The following is a 21,662-nucleotide window of genomic DNA, read 5'->3' as shown; positions in this document are numbered from 1 at the left end:
TCCCACTCCTGTTTCAAGTCTTAACCCACACAGAAATGTGAGAAAAGCACAGACAGAATGGGGTTTACCAAAACAGCCTACCTGAGCACAGAGTAAGGAGTAAACCCTGAGCACCAGGGTAAGGCCCCAAACCTTAAGACAATCAAACACCAATAAGGCCTTAGTACCCAGGTCTGGGGACAGAATCCAGTTCCACTACTACCCAGGTGCCTATATAGGAAGGATCATGCCTAGACCAATCAAAGGAAGAGAGAGCAGAGAACTCATACCAAACATTTCAATGCAAGCACTCAGCAATTCATCTAAGGTGGCAGCTTTCCCAAGACCGCCTGACCCCATGGTTCCTGAGCTGTTGTCAGCAGAGCAGAGACGTCCTCGTCATCATCACACAGACCATCTTCAGGGGCATCGAGTGGCGGCACGTGTGCTTTGTGGGGCCTCTGTCTTTCCTTCTACTTCATGCGGACTCTATAAGATACAAGAGCAAAGTCAGCAAGCTGGACTTCAGACCTTTTTTGACTTTTTGCTTTGGGGAGGAGTGTGATTGAGTTCACACACTACTGTGCTCTGCATCTGTTCCTTAAGGTTGCTAAGGGGAGCTTATGTGGTGCTGAGGACCCAACCTGGGCCAGCAGCAGGCAAGGCGAGTGCCCTTTGCCCCTGAAACATCGCCTCAGCCCTTCAGACTAATTTTCTCCCTGAAAACATGGCGACTTCCATTGGTGCATCTTTCAATAGGAAAAGTAAGAAAACCACAACTATTACAGCAGGGTTTCTGCTGAAGAATGCAACAGAGATATTCAGGGAACTCTGAGACCATACACATAGTCACTATTGCATATCTTTTTTTTTTTTTCATTTTATTAAAATCGTTGTGATCTACAAAGTCCTTCATAGTTGAATTTCAGATATACAGTGAGTCAGGGCCATTCCCACCACCAGTGGCAACCTCCCTCCACCATTGCATCCTATACCACCACCCTTTGTACCCTGTCTGCAATTTAAGTGTAGATTGTTCAATTTTAGGCCTTTTGATTCTATTGTTGTTGACTTTGGCTTGTATATTTAGATCTGTCCTTTTTTTTTCTCTCTAACAATGCATCTAAGACCAGTTGGCACCTGGCTCCCATCCTTTCTTTTTCCCTTTCTTCTTTTCTAAAGCAAGTTGGTGTCAGGACAGCATTAGGGCCTTCTTCGGCAGAAGTTTGATTCCTGTTGCCGGTCCCATATGATAGCTGGATCATATGAAAGCTCAATTTCTCATTTTTAAAGGAATATTCATATTGTTTTCCAGAAAGGCTGAACCAGCCTATATTCCCCACAGTAGTGAATGAGTGTCCCTTTCTCCCCACATCTGCACCAGCACTGGTTGTTCTTGTTCTTTGTGAAGTGTTTCAATCTCTGTGGTGTGAGATGATATCTCATTGTTGTTTTGATTTAAATCTCCCTGATGATTAGTGATGTGGAGCATTTTTCACATGTCTTTTGGCCAATAGATGGGATCAAGGTCAGGGGTGAATGGCTGTTCTCCGATAGTCTGAAACCAAGCCAAGTCACTATGACAAATGTCCTGTGTGAAAGGCCCCACTGAAACTATTGCATATCTTCAATGAGTATATTAATTACATAGCCTGGATGTGTTGATACCATGTTCTGTTCTTTATAAATTAGTTGAGTTGATACCATATTCTCTACCTTCTTCATATTTCTTTTTTTTTCAGGTTTTCAAATTTTTTATTAAATATAATTTTTATTTTAATCATAGTGGCTTACATATCATTGACAATAATATTTTAGGTACATATTAACATAAAATCAGGGGAATTCCCATAACCGAATTGTCCTCCCTCCACCTCCGTTCCCGTCCTTCTTCCCATATTCTCTTCCCTTACCTCCGGGGCTGCTAGAATAAGTGTCCCCTCTGTGCCTAGCTTACTACTTAGTGGTCTTACACCTATTTGGTCTTGGTACCTCCCTTATTCCCCCCCCCAATTGGGAGGCGGGACTAGATAGTTCAAGTTATGCGGTTTTGTTTGAAGAAGAGAAAATAACCTGGAGAAAAAAAGAAAAAAAGAATCAGATACTCCGGAAATGGGTGGAGTCCTTCTAGAGGCTTTCATCCTTGGTTTGAGAAAAAGAAGGTTAAACACCACAACAGTACATAAAGAACTGTCAAATAAAATATCCAGTGAGCATTCAAAAAAAAAACAAACAAAACAAAACAAAACAAAACAAAAGGGTAAGCACCATATAAAAGCCATGGTATTGAGATTAAAAAAAAAATGTGGCAGAGCACATAAGAAAAGAAAAGAAGAAAATAAATAAATAAATATAAATGGAGATATCCACTTCAATAGCCAAACCACAACAATGAAATCAACATAAAAATAGATAAGTAAATAATGATAAAAAAATTTTTGTGCTTTTTTTTCCCTTCTGCAGATGCACAGTAAATATTGGGGTCATTCGAAACGGAATTTCCTTTGTCTAAGAGATACAGGGTTTCTCCACCCTTGAAGTATATTGTTATGGGGTTAATTATAGACTCCTTTCAGGTTCATTTACTCTCCCCTTGGTGCTTTTGTGGTGTATCCCTTCACCCCGCATCCAGATTCCCCACATTAAAACTCTTCACCCTCAGTTTCCTATTCATTAGCATCAAAAATGACCTCCTACCCCAGCAAACCAGTACCAGCACCCAAGCGAAGGGACCAACCAGTCAACCCACACCTCGCCCCCTACAAGAAAAGGCAACCAACTCCCCCTGCTGACTCATGCTGCATAGTCCTCTTTACCAACCCTTCACTAACGTGGACTGTTACTTGAAACCGGACTTAGCTCTACAAGTATCTCCCCAATGCTTGAACTCTTCCCAAGTCCTCCCTGCCACAAATCTCTTTGCCCAATCTCAAGAAGGTCAAGGCTGGAGATGAAAAGGCGCCCAGGAATCCACACACCACAAGAAAATCTCAAAGACAATGGGGAATAACCCCTACTATACCATCATAAGTATAAGACCCCTGTATTACACTACCTCTTTACCTGCTTTTCCTTTTCCCCAAATGCAAGATACTTTCTTGCATCACCTTGTTCCTTTAATTTTTTACTTCATTTCTTAAAAATCTTTTTTCTTGTCATATATGTGTGTGTGTGTGTGTGTGTGTGAACACATATTTTTTATTTCTATTTTTATCTTTTTTGGGTGTGTGACCTGTTTTGTTTTTTTTTTTTTGTTTTTTGTTTTTTTGGTTTTGGGGCCACACCCGGCATTGCTCAGGGGTTACTCCTGGCTGTCTGCTCAGAAATAGCTCCTGGCAGACACGGGGGACCCTATGGGACACTGGGATTCGAACCAACCACCTTAGGTCCTGGATTGGCTGCTTGCAAGGCAAACGCCGCTGTGCTATCTCTCCAGGCCCATGTGATCTGTCTTTGTTTTTTTCTCTCTCCACCCTCAAATGCACCAGCAATATAATGTAGCACCATTTCTCCCTGCAAAGGCACACTAAAAAAAGGGGGAAATCTTACGTATAATAACAAGCTCTTATGTATTAGGGATAAGAACTCATACTTGTTTACAATACAGGGGTATCTTCCACCTTGAAAATATGTCACGTGGACCCAACTTGGACCCCAGGTGATTAGACACCAACCATCCAGCCTTGAACCCTGGACCACAGACATAGAAACAACACACTTCTTCACAAAAGCCACAGGAAACAAATCCCAACTGGGACATCCTTAATAGTGCTCAGACACCAACAAGTGCCAGCCCTAATATGATACCCTGACAACGAGGAAAATGGAACAACTTGACCTAAGAGCAAGTTATCCTACCTCACCAGCTAATAATAAGACAAAATCTGAAGGACCTTGTCACCCTTTGGTCTATCCAAATGCCCAAGATCGCGATTTACAGATGACTGGCTGACAGAACCATGGCCAGACTGTATGTATCCTGGGACCAATAAAAAAGCCCTAGTCTAGGGTGTGAGCTACAACCTGCATAACAACTATGATCCCTAGTTCCAGAGGTCTGTCTGAGACTATTGCAACGGAAGGGGACCTCTGGAAACATAACGGAAGACGCTATCCTAGGCCCCTTCCTAGGATCAGCGAAAAGACCAGGACGCCAACCACAGAAGACAAATTAAAATGGCACTGAGGGAACAGAACTTCTAGACCCACAAAGAAAGACATAATCATAAGTTCAACTCCTTGACTCGTGCAGATACCGAGACCTCTAGATACAGAGGTCTGATGTTATCACCCAGGACGGAGCAGAAGTCTTCCATACACCTTCTTCATATTTCTGGGGCACAGGACCATCAAGAGTGTTATAGGACACGTGTTATATGGGTACATGGTGCCCAATCACACATCACCAACATGAAACCTCCTGAGAGGTGCACTTTCATAATTTCTTTCCTATTTTTGTTCTGGGGTGCACTCTGCCTTTGAAGAAGCCAGTGTTTTTTCTTAGATGTTTTACTTTTTCACATTCTCTACCCTTCCTCAGAAATTCTAAATAAAACCTGTTTTTATACCCAAAAAAGAGAGTATTATTATCAACAGTATAATATAATTACTATCTCAAGAATACTGTTAATCAAAGTCATACTATTACAAGGAGCTAGAGGAGATACATGAAAGTACACATGTTTCTGAGCATTACAAGTCTCACTGTTCTTTTCTTTATTTTGGTCACATCTGGCAGCGCTCAGCACTCTTGACTCTGCACTCAGAAATTGCTCCTGCCAAGCTCTGGGACCCATATGGGATGCCAAGAATCGAACCACCATCCGTCTTGGGTTGGCCGTGTGCAATGCCCTACTGCTGTGCTATCTCTCCAGCCCAAGATTCACCTATTCTTGAGTCTATTCAACAACCAGTCAAAACTCATTTTTGCATGATTTCTCTAGTAGTGATATGATTATTCCTAGCACTATGTTCAGGGGTCCCACCTGGTGGTGCTTGGGGATCATATGTGATGTTGGGGATCAGAGTGCCTTGCTACATGCAGAGCAAGAAACTTTGCCTCTGTATCATCTCTTTGGCCTCAGTAATGTCAGTAGAAGTAGTACTAACAGCAGGAGTAACAGTAGTACTAGTAAAAATGTTAACAATGTGTTGAACGATCTCTTTCACCTCAGTAATAGTAGTACTAACAGTAGTGGTAGTAATGGTAGTAATAGTACTAAAAGTATTTAGCAGTAATAATAAAAGTGTCAACAATGTGTTAAACACCCACAATAGCCACCAGCCTTCATACTCCCTAACTTAACCTTTGAACACTACTGTGAGGTAGGAATGACTATTCATGATGTACTAAGGCAATTGTGGGATTCATAGAGATTCAACAACTGTCCTCTCTATTCCCTTAATGTGGAGACATCGCTGTACCCACAGCTGTCTGCTCTCTGCCCCCACCTTTTCCCTTCCTTTTCTGATGTTGATGAGCACTGTTGTAGCATTCCTGTGCATTTGGGTTTCAGTACACATCCACACTTATTGTCCATATCTGGAGTTCACATATCTTGTTGGGTCGCTGAACATTCCAGAAGTGTCACGCAAGGAACTATGCTGGGAATTGAACTTCCTTGCAGCTTCATGCTCATAAGGCAGCTGCTTTTGCCACTGAGCTCCATCCAGACTGTTCCAACATTTTTCTGGTTTGATTTTTGGGGCCACACCCAGAGATGTTCAGGGCTGACTCCTGACTCTACACTCATGGATCATTCCTGGCAGGCTCAGGGCACCATATGGGGTACTTGATTTGTTCCACTGCATACCGTGGATAATGGAAATAATTTCCTCTTTGTCCTTTCACCTCTGGCCTATTTTGCTGGGCATGATGCCCTCCAATTCCATCCAAGTGGCTGTGAACTACGTGCCTTTGTTCTCTTCCTGCTACTCAGTAATTTACTGTGTATACAGACCAGTTTCCTGACCCGCCCACCCTCTGCTGGGCATTTGCATTTCTCCCATCTCCTGGCTATTGTGCTCAGTGCTTTGATAAACTGAAGACATGTACAGATCTTTTTGGAATGAGTGTTTTCATGTTTGGGAGCTAGAAACCTAGATGTACCATCAAAAAAGACTGTTGTGCCTTCCTTGAGACATCTCTATGTCCCCTATAGCTGTTTGGGTTGCAAAGAGGTGTACTATCAACAACCTTGCAATCATAGTGTTTAAATAAAGTAAAAGAGAGAGAGTAAGAGAGAGAGAGATAGAGATAGATAGATAGAGAGAGAGAGAGAGAGAGAGAGAGAGAGAGAGAGAGAGAGAGAGAGAGAGAGAGAAACGTGGCCATCACAATGGGAAGTGGGTGAATCCCTGTCAACAGAAACAACAAAACAGAAGTGACACCTGACAGCAGTACTCAGGGCTTATGTGCTCAAAGATCACTCCTGGCAGGGATCAAGGGGCCATTTAGGGTGGTGGGGATTGAACCTGGGTCACTCATGGGCAAAGCAAGTGCACTGTAAAGTGTTTCTTTAAAACCTTAAGTATTTAGGGGTTAGTTCCAAGATTTGGTCTTTTACTGGGGAAATCAGTTTAAAAACAGGAAATCATTCAAAGTCGTTGATATATTTTTTCAAAAATCAGCTTACAAAAACTTGCCTAGTGGAGCCAGGAATAAGGTGCATGCTTTGGGCTAGAGCAGGGAGGGCATTTGCTTTGCATGTGGCTGACCCAAGTTCCATCTCCAGCATCTCATAGGGTCCCTGAGACCATCAGATATGATCTCTAAGAGCAACACCAGGAGTAATCCTTGATAACCCCTGGCATAGCCAAAAACACACAAAAAAAGGTACTTCTCTTGCACATAGTCCACTGGGGGGGGTCTATCCCTGATGCCACATATACTCCCCCCAAGCTCCACCAAGAATGAACTCTGAGAGACAGGAGCAATAGCACAGCAGGTCATGTACTTTTCTAGCATGAAGTCAATCTGGGGTTCAATCCCTGACATCCCATATGGTCTCCTGAGCCCACCAGGAGTGATTCCTGAGCACAGAGCTAAAAGTAACTCCTGAGCATTGCCAGGTGTGACCCAAAAACCAAAAAAAAAATTTTTTTTTTGGTTTTTGGGTCACACCCGGCAGCGCTCAGGGGTTATTCTTGGCTTCGTGCTCAGAAAATCGCCCCTGGCAGGCACAGGGGACCATATGGGATGCCGGGGTTCGAATCACCATCCTTCTGCATGAACAGCAAATGCCTTACCTCCATGCTATCTCTCTGGCCCCATGACTCAAAAATTTAAGAAAAGCAAGAATAAACCCAGAGCCAGGAGTAACTCTGAACACAGCTGAGTGTGGCCCAAGAGCCAAAAGCAAAAATTAAATTACGAGAATAAAACATCTGTCTATTGTAAACTTATAAATGTGTCAACCCCAACCCTAATACATGTCATAGAAAATAGCATTTGAGTCCAAAAGCACTTATTGGGCTGACTCACAGGAGTTCCCAAACACAGACTCTGGTGCCGGTTAATCTCTCCCAGGGTTTGCCTTTGCCCACTGTTTGATCACCCTCTGACTCAAAGCCTCCAGCTGCCTCAGTCTGCATGTCATTGTCACTGTTGTGCAAATTATTTAGTCTCCCACTGGCTGAGGACCCACTTTAGTGGGTTCATGTAGACAGTTCATGTAGACAGGCTGCCTAGAAAACGACCTTTTCCCAGGGAAGGAAAGAGAACTACAGTTAGGGCTCAGGTCTAGCATATGCCCCAAAATAGTTCTCAATACTGCATAATCCTCTGGGCACCATATGCTTCTCCAGGTAGCCCAGGTCATTCCCAGCATTGCAGAGCTTGAACTAAGTGGCATTTTTTGGCCCTTGCATTGAACCTCTGGCCTAGCAGGTTGAGAATCTCTGTTGGCTTCCCCAACTTCCTAAGCACTGCTAGGGAGACTCTAAAAAAAAAATGGCAGTTTCCCCCATATTTTACCTCTTCTCTCTGTCCTGGAAAACACAGGATTTTTCTAGGGTTTGAATTATTTCTTGTGGCTTATGATTGGGCTACACCCCCAACAGATGCTCAGGACTTATGCCTAGCTCTGCACTTAGAGATCTTAAAGAGTAGGTTTTTATTGCAATGTGTTCATCCCTAAGGAAAGACAAGGAAGATGTCACATAATGAAAGAGTTCATCTGGATCTTCCTTCCTCCCCAACAGATATGAGATTAGAGAGTGATAAGGTTACATTCTATGACATAGCACAGAGAACCAAGGTTATCAAGTTCAGCAGAAGAAATGATAACAAGACACCAGGCATGATTGATTTGACAAATACTTAAGAGACCAGCCACTAAATCTAAGAAACTTGAGCAGATGGGAAAAGGAGATTGGGGATAGGAGGAGAGAAAAATTGGAAAGCAAGAAGAGACTGATCTCACCTTGAGCCTCTCCTGAAGCAACTCATTCTCTCTGAGCAAGGGAGCACTCCTTTAGTCTGGGAGCCAGAGGAGTTTCAGAAGGCCAAGAGTGGGTAGGAAGATGACAATGAAGAGAAAATGGAAAGGCATGCAGACTGACAAAGAGAAAAGATGGAAAGTAGGAATCACTCACTCACAGCAAACTCTAGTAAGGGGCATGAATTTTATCTGCAAACAACCAGAAACTTCTTTTCACAGAAAGTGGCCTGATCATATTTGGACTTTGATTAATTGACAGATGGATGGATTGATTTGGGGGCTACAACCTGCTATGCTCTGTTGGTTTACAACCTACAACTTGGTTCTACCCAAAACAAAGATCATTCTGGTTTCTTGTTCTCTTTGTTTACAACTTAGTTATACCCAAAATAGAGATTTTTTTCCCTTACTTAGCATGTATCAAGCCAATCTGGGCAAGACTGGCTCAGGATAGGCCTTCTGTTCTTACTCCCCTGCCCAAGGATGGTCTCTGTGGTCAGTAGAAACTTCAGTCTTGCAGGCAACTTGACAAGACAGATTCCTGCTTGGACACACATATTTCACTCTCAGTTTTTTTGGATTATTTCCTGCAGCGATCCTTGCTCTAGATCTGCTTTCCCTGAATGGAAATACAGTATTTGGGGCCATTACAATGCTCATCAGGGCTGACTCCTGACTCCAGACTCAGGGATCATTTCTCAACAGGCCCTATGAGATAGATGCCAGGGATGGAACCTGGATTGGCCATGTGCAGGACAGTGCCCTTCCCTCTGTACTATGGCTCTAACACCCCCCATTTGTATTTTAAAATAGTCTACATGGCTGATGAATGAAGTCAAGGTTAAAAAACCCCAACTTTGAGGATGGACAGGCCAATTAGGGTCAGTTCTCAGCACTTTACTATGAGGTGGAAAAGGGGTTTAACCCCAGGTGTTATCCATGGAGATGCTGTCATGATGTTTTGGATCTAGATCCCATGAAATTTACAGTGCCACTCACTGGTGAATGAGTGGTAATGGGGGGATTAGGCGCTATAAAATGTTATTGATGTCACACATTCTTTGGAAGAATAGTAGGAAGGTATTATGGGAAATGTGTTTTACGCCATTTAGAGTCATTCTCTCACCTTCGTGACTAAGATAAATGGGGCTATTAGGAGGATAATGGGCATTTCTCCAGCAAAGTACTTTATAACTAAACTAATGAGGAATGAATCATCGACATTTCCTCCCAGGTTTTAGAAAATAAAGTAATAAAATACCTACATATTATCTGTTGGTGGCATGAAATATGATAGATCTAATGCTGGGGAAGTGATATTAACATTACATTTTATGACATAACAAATTGTATATTATGATTAGTTCCCAGATGAGGAAATGGACACTTAGAAGGGATAAATTACTTGTCAACCTCAGATTATTATTTCAATTGCAAAGCTAGCTTCCCCAGACTCCACCATTTATATTTTTCTCTTGCCCTTTCAAATGCTTAGCTATTGTCAAACTATTAAATCAATGTCTAATCATTGTCCAAATCAAATATTTCCTACTAGCTGTGTGTAGCTTCTAAGCATCTGTCATTAACCCTATTGTCTAGAAATGAATAACTATTTTTTTGAGAGCAAGCTGGGCAATTCAGGGACTAACTGGTACCAAACACTGCACAGATCAGTAACCAGCTCAGACCTCATCTCATGAGGTTTCCTTCCATTTTTTTTTGTGTGTTAATTATGACAAACTGAATTTTATTTCATTTTCTTGTTTACTTGTGTTTCATATTGGCACCTGGCATACCAGGTCTATAGCTCTCAGGCATGAGTTTGAGTTTGGAATGAGAAAATTTTATGGTTGCTGCTGTTGTTGGTTTTGGTGTGGGGCCACACCCAGTAGTGCTGAGGGCTTACTTCTAGCTCTGTGCTCAGGAATTACTCCTGGTGGTGCTAGTGGGACCGCATGGGGTGCAAAGGATCGAATCTGGGTCAGTTATGTGCAAGTGAAACACCATCCACACTGTACTATCTCTCTAGTACCCAGAAATAGGAATCTTGAAGAAATTCAAGTAATAAGTAGCATAGAATCCCAAAGCCAACACAGGAGTCATTTCTTTGTCATTTATCTGGAACTGAACATGGAAGAGAACAGATTATATGAGCTTACATGTTAGATATTTCCAGCCAGAAAGTTTCCAGGTGGACACATTTAATTACACAAAAAAGTTATGACTGCTGATGGCAATTCCAGTATCAGATTATTAATAAGATCATGAATCAGATCCCCAAATAGATTGCAAAAACTAGGAAATATTTAACTCATATGTTCATGTTTTAAGGTTTGAAAAATACTCTTTAGAAGTGGTTTTCTTCTCCAAAAAAGGTCAATATTATATTCAAAAGAATTCTCTATATAGCAGGGCTGGAGCCATTGCAGAGTGGGCAGGGCACTTGCCTTGCACATGGCCAACCTTGGTTCAATCTCTGGCACTCCAAATGGTCCTGTTTACACACACACACACACACACACACACACACACACACACACACACACACACGCACGCACGCACACGCACATGCACACACACACACGCACATGCACACACACGCACACGCACACACCCTAGCCAATCATAAGTGATTCCTGAGCACTGCAAGGTGTGGCCCCTCAAAAATGAAAAAAAAGGATAATCCTGCAGAAATGCTATTTACAACAAAAAAGTATAAATTTGATGCATGAGAAAACTTTGTTAACAATATTGTACATCAAGAAACCCAATTAAAAAAGTTAAAAAAAATTAATGGAGGAGTCGAACCAGTGGTGCAAGCGGTAGGGCATTTGCCTTGCACACACAACCTAGGATGGACTGTGGTTCAATCCCTCAGCATCCCATATGGTCCCCAAGCCATGAGCAATTTCTGAGCACATAGCCAGGAGTAACCCCTGAGCATTACTAGGTGTGGCCCAAAAAGCAAAATAAAAATTAATTGATTATTAAAAAATGTCTCTATATAGCATGAATTTCTGGAAGAATCTAGCAATGTAGTGCCCAGAAGTAAAATCACATTCTTTCACCTCCACTCACAACATCAGAGTCAGTCTGAGATAAAAGGTTCATCATGGTGGTAGAAGGGGCTTTGAGGAGGAGGAGGATGGTGAGGGAACTGGTAGTGATATGACTGCTAATGACGCTGGATGCTGGTGATGGTGGTAGTTCTGAGGATGTCACTATAGGCAGTGTGTGACAGTAGAGGAAAAGGAACTCAAACTCATTCTTCTCTTTGTACCAGGCTGTGTTGATAATTTGGTTCGCTGAACTCTGAAAGATCAAATTCCTTTCTGGAAATACAGCCATAAAATACAGCTAGACCTGTGCTTAATTATTTATACACACACTCACACACGCATGCCACATGCTTATTTGCTACAAGGAAGATTTGTGAAGGGAGCTATGAGCTGGTCATTGACTTCTACTTAGTGTTTATTGGCATCAGTGTGTGCCCATCTTCTGTTCAATGATCACCATGAGTAGAGCAGATGCTATGGATAATGGCTGTGGGGAAGGAAAACCCTCCATGGAGACTAGATGATTTCTCCTAGGGTAGAATCCATGCACAGAAATCTCTCAGGGCATGTCCCTACAAGACATCTCCAAGAAACCTTGAGCACGAGCACAGAAGGGACTGTCAGAGCACAAGGTCTTTCGAGCCTGATGTTGCTCTCTGCAAAGGAGGAGGCTGGCCGGAAATACCAGGAGAGAGTTTTATTATTGCTGTTTTGGAAACACACCCAGCAGTGCTCATTGCTTACTCCTGTGTTGGGAGAGGCCTTTGGATTGGTCCTCAAATTGCCTTCTAATTAGATGTCAAAAGAATTGGTTCCTTGGGTTTCCTGTTAAAAAGATGTTTCCACATTGCCTCTTTATCTGGATTTCCCCCCACTCCCATTGGGGTGGGCTTTGTTTATTCCAATAAAGGCTACTCAGGAGGTCTGGAGGGGAAGCTGCCATCTTGGCTCATGGTTCCACGTGGTGGAGAAACTGGCTGTGGGTGAACAGCTTGTGATGTGAGTTACTGGCCTGCTGTTCCTTCCCAACCGTGTATGAATTATTTTCTGCATCAGAGTTGCTGCTGGACCTGTGTCTCTTGTCCTACCCGGATTGGGAGTATGGGATCCCTCTCCCTCTCTGGGAATTGTAGAATGCACAACTCACCATTCTACATTTCTGACTCTGCACTCAGGAATTACTCTTGGCAGTGTTCAGGGGACCCATGGGATGTTGGGGATTGAACCTGCGTTGGCTGCATGCAAGGCAAACTTCCTCCTTGCTATGCTATCACTCCAGCCCCTGCATGAGAAGAGATTGAGAATTCTGTAAAGCAGCTCAGAACTGAGCCCACCTAGAGGTGGATGGGATGGAGGAAAGGGTCCCTGGGCCATGAGTGGAGGGAAATGGACACTCTGCAGATGAGGGATGGTGTTGGGAATTCATGTGTTCCTGAAATCCTCATGAACAGTATTGTAAATTGTGGTACTGCAACAAAGATGTTGGGGAGACACTTCCAAATCTGGATTCTAACTGCTCTTCTGGAATGAATGCAGATATACTCAGGTTTTGGCTGTAAGGCTGACTTCAAAGGAGCTTTGTGCTCTGAGGTAGCTGAACTCCCAAATGCCAAATAAATTTAAAAAATAAGCATCTGTGGGCCAGAGTGATAGGACAGCAGGGAAGACATTTGCCTTGCACTTGGCCCACCTGGGGGTTAAATACTCAGCATCCCATAGGATCCCCTGAGCACAGCCAGGAATGATTCCTGAGCACAGAGCTAGGAGTAAACTCTGAGCTCTGCTGAGTGTGACCCCCAAAATAAACCAAATAAAATATGCTTACTTTTGTGTTCTGGTATGAAGGCATCAAAAGGCCTTTTCTAGGGACCTCCTCTTTCCTTGAAAGACACAGATTATGATCTGGTTATTTATTTATATTATATAATATATTATACATATTAGAGCTTTTGTAATATGGGACTAAAGAGATTACGAATCCGAACAAAATTTAGGAACTCTTCCCAAAAGAGGAGCCACCCAAAAGTATTACACTTCGTGTGTCACAAGCTAAAACAGAAAGTACCCCATGGTTTCATGTGACAAAGTGACTGGGAAATCCTGAGCACGATTCCAGAACTGGATATGGGAAGGATTTCATCAATTCTAGTCAACTCATACCCCACCACAGAAGTGCAGAAGGGCCTAACGTGCAGAAGGCATAAAACAAAAGTTAGAGCGAGGACTGAAGGCAGAGTGAAACTGTTGGTACCTGTCAAGGATATACTGAGTTCTCAACTTGCTTTGGATTAAAGAAAAATTAAAAATAAACAAATATAGAAAAACATAAATGAAAGCTCAAGACTCTGCAATGCTTTATTACTATGGGTTAATCACTTTAGTATCTGATTGTGCAATGGTAAAGGATAAACTTTATTTTTATTATTATTTGGTGGGGGGTGGGAATTGGCCATACCCAGAGACACTCAGGGGTTACTCCTGGCTTGGTGCTCAGAAATTACTACTAGCAGACTCAAGGATGCTGGGGATCAAACCAGGGTCAGCCGAGTGCAAGGCAATTGCCCTCCCCTCTATGCTATCACTCTGGCCCTGAGGCTAGGGATAAACTTAAAAAAAAACCACACACCTCAGCCTATAGCATGTTCAACAACACAGAAGTATGGCCAAATAGAAAGAACTTGCCTTGCCTGCAGCTGACACCTGTGTGATCCTTGCACCCCATATAGCACTCATATGGTCCCCCAAGCCTGCCAGGAGTGACCCTCTGAGCACAGAGGCAGGAGTAAGTTCTGAGCACCACCAGGTGTGACCCAAACCACCCTACTCCACAAAACAAAACACAACAAAAATACACAGAGATACAGAACCAGTTTGACACGTAATATTAATTTCCCCGTTTTAAGTCAAACTGCAGCCATCCTCATTTAGTAGAAACATTTTGTTCCCCTTCAAGGTAGTTTAGGGTATTTTAGCATAGTTTTCTATAGAGCAGCAGAATCTCAATTTAAAAGTACTTGTGTAGGAGCCCGGAGTGGTAGCACAGCGGTAGGGCTTTTGAGTCAGACATGGCCGACTCAGGATAGGCCTGGGTTCCATCCCCAGCATTCCATATGGTCCCCTAAGCCTGCCAGGAGCAATTTCTGAGTGCAGAGCCAGTGCACCCTGAGCATGGCCAGGTGTGCCCCCCAAAAAATAAAAAAATAATAAAAGTACTTGTGTATAAGGATTTGAGGGTAGACTTTTTATGAGAACCAATGACAATAAAGATTGGAAGAGGGGAAGGGAAAGGAACTCAAATGTCAGTTTTGGTTTGGGGCCACACCCAGTGGTGTTCTGGAGTTACTCCTGACTCTGTGCTCAGGGGCAGTGCTGGGGGGACCAATGGAATGCCAGGGATTAAACCCGGGTTGGCTGCATGCAAGGCAAACATTCTCAAACATATATTTTTATTTTTATCTTAGGTTTTGGCCCATGCCCAGCTGTGCTCAGGGATTATTCTTGGCTCTGTACTCAGAAATCACTCCTGGCAGGCTTGGGGGAGACTATGCAATGCCAAAGACAAAAGCTGGTTCAGTCACCTGCTAGGCAAACAACCTCTCCGCTGTGCTATCACTCCAGTCCCAAACGTGTTTTTAAATTTGATTTCTTTACTCAATTATATGTTACAGCTAAAAGTCTATGATTTAAAATCTCTATGTAATGACCAATTAAGGCTTTTCAGATGTTTCTCTACAATTAGGATTTCTTTTCTTTTCTTTTTTTTTTTTTTTTTACAAATAATTAGGATTTCAGGGGTTGTTCTTTTTATGAATGAAACCCAACTACAAACATGCTTGTAATCATGATACTTAAATAAAGATATTATAAAAAATGGTTTAAATGAAAAATAAAAATAAAAAAAGAATATAAAATGCCAGAAATAAAAAAGAAGAAAAAGAAATTTTCTTTTCCTCCATTCTATGTCATTGGATAATTTCTCTCTTTTTTTTTTTACCTCAAATCACAGCTCCTTCGCTAAAAGAAAATATGAAAATACGAATATCCATAGAAAATGTCAGTGGCTTCTTTGATTTCCCATAACTTCTCCAATACTTACTCTTGTCATATCTAACATGAAAAAAACTACCCTAATTTTGCTTTCCCAGGGGAACAAAAAATAAATTTATCAAGGGGCCAACTCAGATTCAATCCCTCACAACCCCAAATGATCCCCTGACCATCACTATAAGAAATACCTGTATGCAGAGTCAGGAGTAACCCCCTGGATATCATCGGGGGGTGGTTCAAACATGAAAAAAAAAATCAAGCTGATAAAAAAAAAAGTGCTGCAAACCGGGAAATTTGCATATTTTCTGGAATATTACAGATTTTGCAAAGAAATTCTTCAGAATTTAGAGTTATTTTTCCAGTGGAGCAAATTAGATTAATAACAGATCAGCATCTGCCAGATGAGGAAGGAGGTGGTGAGATGCTTCCAAAAATGCCAAAAGGCACTTTGGAATGCAACTGGAATTCTCAATTAGTTCCGGTGCTTGCTTGCCAACTTGCACGATGCCCAGGCAGATGCAGAGAGTGAGACTTTCTCTGCTCCTTACTGGAGTGAGAGAGTCAAAGGAGGAGAAAGAGAGAGAGGGGAAGAGGCTTGCCTTTCATGCTCCCACTTTTGAGCTCCCATGCTGGAAACATCTGTGTACAAACGTTTGTGTTTTAAATTTAAAACTATAAAAATTTTGTTTTTTAAGTTTTTTAATTCTCTTGGGAGTTTACCCAGGAATGAATTTACTGAATATTCTAGTAAGCCTAAGATATGAACTTTTTTAAGGAACTTTCCTGATATTTACATATCTATGTTTTATTACATCTATTTTATTATCTATATCAGGGGTCTCAAACTCGAGGCCCACGGGCTGTTTGCTGCCCTCCATACAACATTTTGTGGCCCTTCCCTAGAGGAATCATTTTTGTTTTGTTTCGTTTTAGTTGTTTGGGTTACACATCCCCAATGTTCAAGGTTTACTACTGACTTTGCACTCAAGGATCACCCCGACTTTGCCTCCTGCAGCCCCCAGGTAAATTGAGCTTGAGACCCCTGATATATTTTAGGGCCACACCTGGTGATGCTCAGGCTCATACTCCTGTGCTCAGGGATTCATCCCTGGTGGGCTCAGAGGATCATGTGGGATACTGGGAATTGAACCCGGGTTAATCATACACAAGGCAAATGCCCTGTTCACTGTGCTATCATTCTAGCCACTTTCTCCAAAGAGATTGTATCCTTTTGCATTTCATTTAAGGAGCAAATGATGGAAAGAGAGAATGGCTAAATGAAGGGAAAGTCAAATTCTCCCTGTAGCCACATATCATGCACTTGATGCAACCCCAGTATAAAGGACCCAACCCCCCAGCTCCACTCTGCCCTCCCAAAGGGCACTCGGTGGTTGGCTCAGGATGGCTGATTTGAAATTAGTTACATGGAAGTGACAATGGGTGAGTTTGCCTTTTAGAGCAGAAAGTGAGGGGCTGGAGCCATAGTCCAGTGGGAAGGACTTGTACCTTGAACCAGCCAACCTGAGTTCAATCCCCAGCATCCAGTAGCCAGCCAAGAGTAAGTCTTTTTTTTTTTTTACTTTATTTATTGATTGATTGGTTTTGGGGCCACACCCACCAGTGCTCAGGAGTTACTCCTGATTCTGCACTCAGAAATCACCCCTGCCAGGCTGGAGGGATCGTATGAGATGCCAGGAATCAAACCTAGTCTCTCCCAGGTCGACCTCATGCAAGGCAAATGCCCTACCGCTGTGCCATCTCTCCAACCCCGAAAGTAAGTTGACTGCAGAGCCAGGAGTCATCCCTGAATACCTTTAGGTGTACTCTCTTCACGAACACACACAAAAGAAGAGCTTGAAGTGATTAGAAAAGGCCAGTCTTACCTGCACACTTGCAGAAGAAATAAAAGAGGTAATGGTATCTGGGTTCTGGAGGAAAACCAGGAGAGAGAAGGTTCCAGAAGCATCCTCCAGGAAAGTGTGGTCAAGAGGCAGAGTTTGGGGGCATTGAGATGGGCAGAGCAAAGATGAGTGGACTCAGAAGGCCACCCACTCTGCTTATCTATGAAGGGTGGCAAGAAAGGACTGGAGAACAGTAGAAATCAGGGCAGAAGAAGGGGAGTTTGAATTTGGTATTTAGCCAGAAGCTATAAAGTCAAGAGCTCTCTGAAACTACTCACAAAGGAGCTCCAGTTCCTTCCTTCTCTTCTTGGGTAACTAATGTGTTAGCAGTGGCCGGGAGAGCTGACTGTCTGACTGTCCTCTCTCTCTCTCTCTCTCTCTCTCTCTCTCTCTCTCTCTCTCTCTCTCTCTCTCTCTCTCTCTCTCTCTCTCTCTCTCTCTCTCTAACTTCAAGAAGGAGTAGAAAAACTCAGCGCTGTCTGCATCTGCTCAAGCATCATGCAAGTTGGCAAGCAACACCAGAACTAATTGAGAATTCCAGTTGCATTCCAAAGTGCCTTTTGGCATTTTTGGAAGCATCTCACCATCTTAATTTATCTGGCGAATGGACCAAGCAGATGAAGTACTTCTGGTGTACACCTTAGTTAGGCATAAAAAAGCATCCTATGCCTGGGGCCAGAGCAATAGCACAGCAATAGGGTGGTTGCCTTGCAAGAGGCCAACCCAAGACAGACCCGGGTTTGATTCCCAGCATCCCATATGGTCCCCCCAGCCTGCCAGGAGCTATTTCTGACTGCAGAGCCAGGAGTAAACCCTGAGCCCTGCCAGATGTGGCCCACCCACCCACCCCAAAATTCTAAGCTGATTCATGGTACCAGATAGCCAACCCAGGTTCAATCCCTGACCCAGAAGGTCACAATCTCAAACCTAGGTATCTATGAAATGTACATCATAAGCAGATCAGTGGAGGCAGGAGGCAAACCAAAGTCTACCAAGAACTGAGGGAGGGAATGAAGACTGGGAGTGAGTTCAGTGCTTTCAGACTTTCCCTCTGGGTCTGTGGAAGGTGAGAGGCTTTTGGCAGGAACTGATGCTGAGGCTTTGGACTTCAGTCTTGTCCACCGAATAAAGCTATTATTTCCACAAGCCTGACTATCTGTGAGCTGTTTACCCACCGTTTCACCTCAGAACCATTGGCTAGACAGGGTGGCAGGTGCGTGCTCCGAGCTGAAGGGGAAAGACCTCATCCTCCATCCCTCCATCAGTCAACCTCTTCAGGGGCTGACTTGCAACAAAAGAGGGGATTTGCTCTGGAGGCCTGTCTAGGTATTTTTGGTCTCACACCAACTCAGACATCATTCCTCGCAAGCCACTGTCCCTTCACCCCTTGGTCTGTCTGCTAGGCAGCTCACACTCCTCTCACCTGACTACATGGCTACTCCTCACTCCTACTCTCCCTGGCCAGTTTCTAGTGCCTTACACACTGAGTTCCTTTAAGCATCATGTGATTTCTGCTTCTGAAGCACAAGACCTCATCTTTTGTCTCTCTGGCCTGGCCCCCAGCCCACAATTCTTTTTCATGTGTCTACTTTTTGTTTGTTTTGATTTTGCTTTGGGCCACACCTGGCAGTGCTCAAAGGTTCCTCCTGACTCTGCTCTCAGAAATTACTTCTGGCAGGCTCAAGGGACCATGAGATGCCAGGGATCAAACCTGGGTCTGTCCCAGGTCAGCTGCGTGCAAGGCAAATGCCCTACCCACTATGCTAACACTCCTTCCCCTCATGTGTTTATTTAATTCTCTTCCTCCGCCAGCTTCCTCTTCAAATACAAGAAAGATGTGGAAGGAATCAATGGATTCCGACTTATGTCAACACACTCAAACTCAGAGGGCAGGCAAATTTTATCCACATATATGTTCTTTTGGCCAAAGTCAAAAGGGAAAAGAGGAGAAAAGAGGGAAAAAAAGAGAAAAAAATAGGAGAAAAGGGAACTGGGGGAAAAAAGCAGTAGTGACTGGAATAATGAGTTATGAAATGGGAACTTGAGTGGTTTTATTTCTGAGGGTTGGGAGTCTTCCAAGTGAAGGCCCAGGACTTTGCTAGCCTTAGTACAGTGGCTGATAATGTGGTGCCAGAAGGGGACTGTCCCAGGCCACCCCTGTAGTGCTGGGGGTCTCCAGGGTCACAACCAGCAGTGCTGTGGGGTTCCATGCCAAGGAGACCATGTGGGGCCAAACTGAACCCATGGTGACCACATGGCATGCACCCTCACTAACCACTATACTTTCTCAAGATTTGTTCAGTTCCCATTTTTGCTACAAATTAGAATTTCCTGCATTGCCTTTTCCTAATTGAGGATTTTTTTCTTTTCTTTTTTTTTTTTTTTTTTTTTGGTTTTTGGGCCACACCCGGCGGTGCTCAGGGGTTACTCCTGGCTGTCTGCTCAGAAATAGCTCCTGGCAGGCACGGGGGACCATATGGGACACCGGGATTCGAACCAACCACCTTTGGTCCTGGATCGGCTGCTTGCAAGGCAAACGCCGCTGTGCTATCTCTCTGGGCCTGAGGATTTTTTTCATGAATTTCTTTCTCTGTCCTTGAGGGTGACACAACTGTCTCTTGACCTATAAATTTACTCCCCCAAATACATTAACTACCATTTAAAAATTGTTTTGGAGGGGCCAGAGAGATAACACAGCTATAGGGTATTTGCTTTGCATGTAGCAGACCCAAGGTAGATGGTGATTTGAATACCAGCATCCCATATGGTCCTCCGAGCCTGCCAGGATTGATTTCTGAGCACAGAGCCAGGAGTAACCCCTGAATGCTGCCGAGTGTGACCCAAAAACTAAAATAAATAAACACATTTAAAAGTTGTTTTGCTATACCTGGCTGTGCTCAGGGCTTCCTCCTGGCTCTGTGTCAAGGAATCACACCCAGTAGTGTCTGGGGGACCATATGAGGTGATGGAGACCTAACTATGCTCAGCTTCATGCAAAGTAAGTACTTTAACTCCAGAATTAGCTCTCTGCCCCACTTCATTGTTAAGTATAATAGGTTTGTTTTAGGAAATATAAAGTGGAAGGAGGGAAAAAGAGAAAGGGAGGGAACAACAAAGGGAGGAAAAGAGGAAAGAAGGAGAAAGAGAGAATACATGAAAATATGCAGGATTCTCCAGAGCCCCGAGAGAGGACCAAGAGTACCCCATAAAGGAAAGAAATTATACACCCCAATTTGAGGTGTGGAATTAGGATGCATCCAGTCAACATCTTTTTTTTTTTTTTTTTTTGGCCAGGAGCCCACACCCAGCTTTGCTCGGGGGTACTCCTGGCTCTGCACTCAGGAATCACTCATACTGGTGCTCAGGAACCATATGGGATTCCATAGATCAAACCTAAGTTAACTGCATTGCAAGACAAGCACCCTCCCTGCTGTCCTATCTCTCTGGACCTGGTTGCCATCTGTTTTTAAGGAACTATTTACCAAGGCTAGAGAGGCAGAAGAGTAGGAAAGCCAGGAATGTGCCTTGCATTCCACCATGCCGGGTTTGATACCCGCCACCCCCTATAGTATCCCGACTCCCACTAGGGGTAAGTAAGCCCTGAGCACAGCCAAATGTGACCCCGAATCTAAAACCAAACCAAACCAAGCAAACAAAGTCAACACTTAGCAAGCATAGTCCGGAAGAGGTTCCAGAGACACGGGTATGTTTCCCCCCCCCCAGTGTGCAGAGTCAGAAGATGCCAGTGACAAGTTCTAGAGATGCCACTTGTGTCACCTGGGCCCAGTGGTCATGAATGGGACCCAAACACAGATCAGGGTCATACTCCGTTCTGGAAACAGATGCACGACAGGTGACTTACGTCTCTAAGAGCAAGTCTACAGAAAAGAAAGTTTCCTAATTTCCTACTTGCTGCCTTGGCAGTCCACCTGGTTTCGGGGGAGCTTCCTGCCTCTCTGAAGGCCCCAGTCTGTTGTCCTCTGTGAAATTATAGGCACCTGTAAAATCACATTTTACTTTTTACTTTCACCTTTTCTGGGTTAATTTGTACAAGTACCCTTAATTACCGTATTTTCCGGAGTATAAGATGACTGGGCGTATAAGACGACCCCCTAATTTTGCAGTTAAAACATAGGTTTAGGCCTATATTCGCTGTATCAGACAGAACGTTCCTGTGCTGCAACTATATGTACCCCAGTGAGCCAATCACAACAAGCAAAGGTTCAAAGGTTCTA

The 21,662-nt window shown here is 43.5% G+C and overlaps 2 protein-coding genes across 3 annotated transcripts in view; one reads left to right on the top strand and one right to left on the bottom strand.

Annotated features, from left to right (window-relative positions):
- Positions 1-21,662, top strand: part of FAM98A (family with sequence similarity 98 member A) — a 582,326-nt gene that overhangs the window by 61,106 nt on the left and 499,558 nt on the right. The gene's annotated exons all lie outside the window — the stretch shown is intronic.
- The window catches only part of RASGRP3 (RAS guanyl releasing protein 3), a 79,946-nt gene that overhangs the window by 34,660 nt on the left and 23,624 nt on the right, over positions 1-21,662 (bottom strand). The window contains 1 exon segment of the mRNA XM_049784237.1: positions 270-468. Within this exon segment, the coding sequence (XP_049640194.1) occupies positions 270-339 (70 nt within the window). The 5' untranslated portion in view covers positions 340-468.

Source organism: Suncus etruscus, chromosome 12 (genome assembly GCF_024139225.1).
Source record: "Suncus etruscus isolate mSunEtr1 chromosome 12, mSunEtr1.pri.cur, whole genome shotgun sequence".
Taxonomy (NCBI): Eukaryota; Metazoa; Chordata; class Mammalia; order Eulipotyphla; family Soricidae; genus Suncus; species Suncus etruscus.
This window is presented reverse-complemented; position numbering and strand designations above follow the sequence as displayed.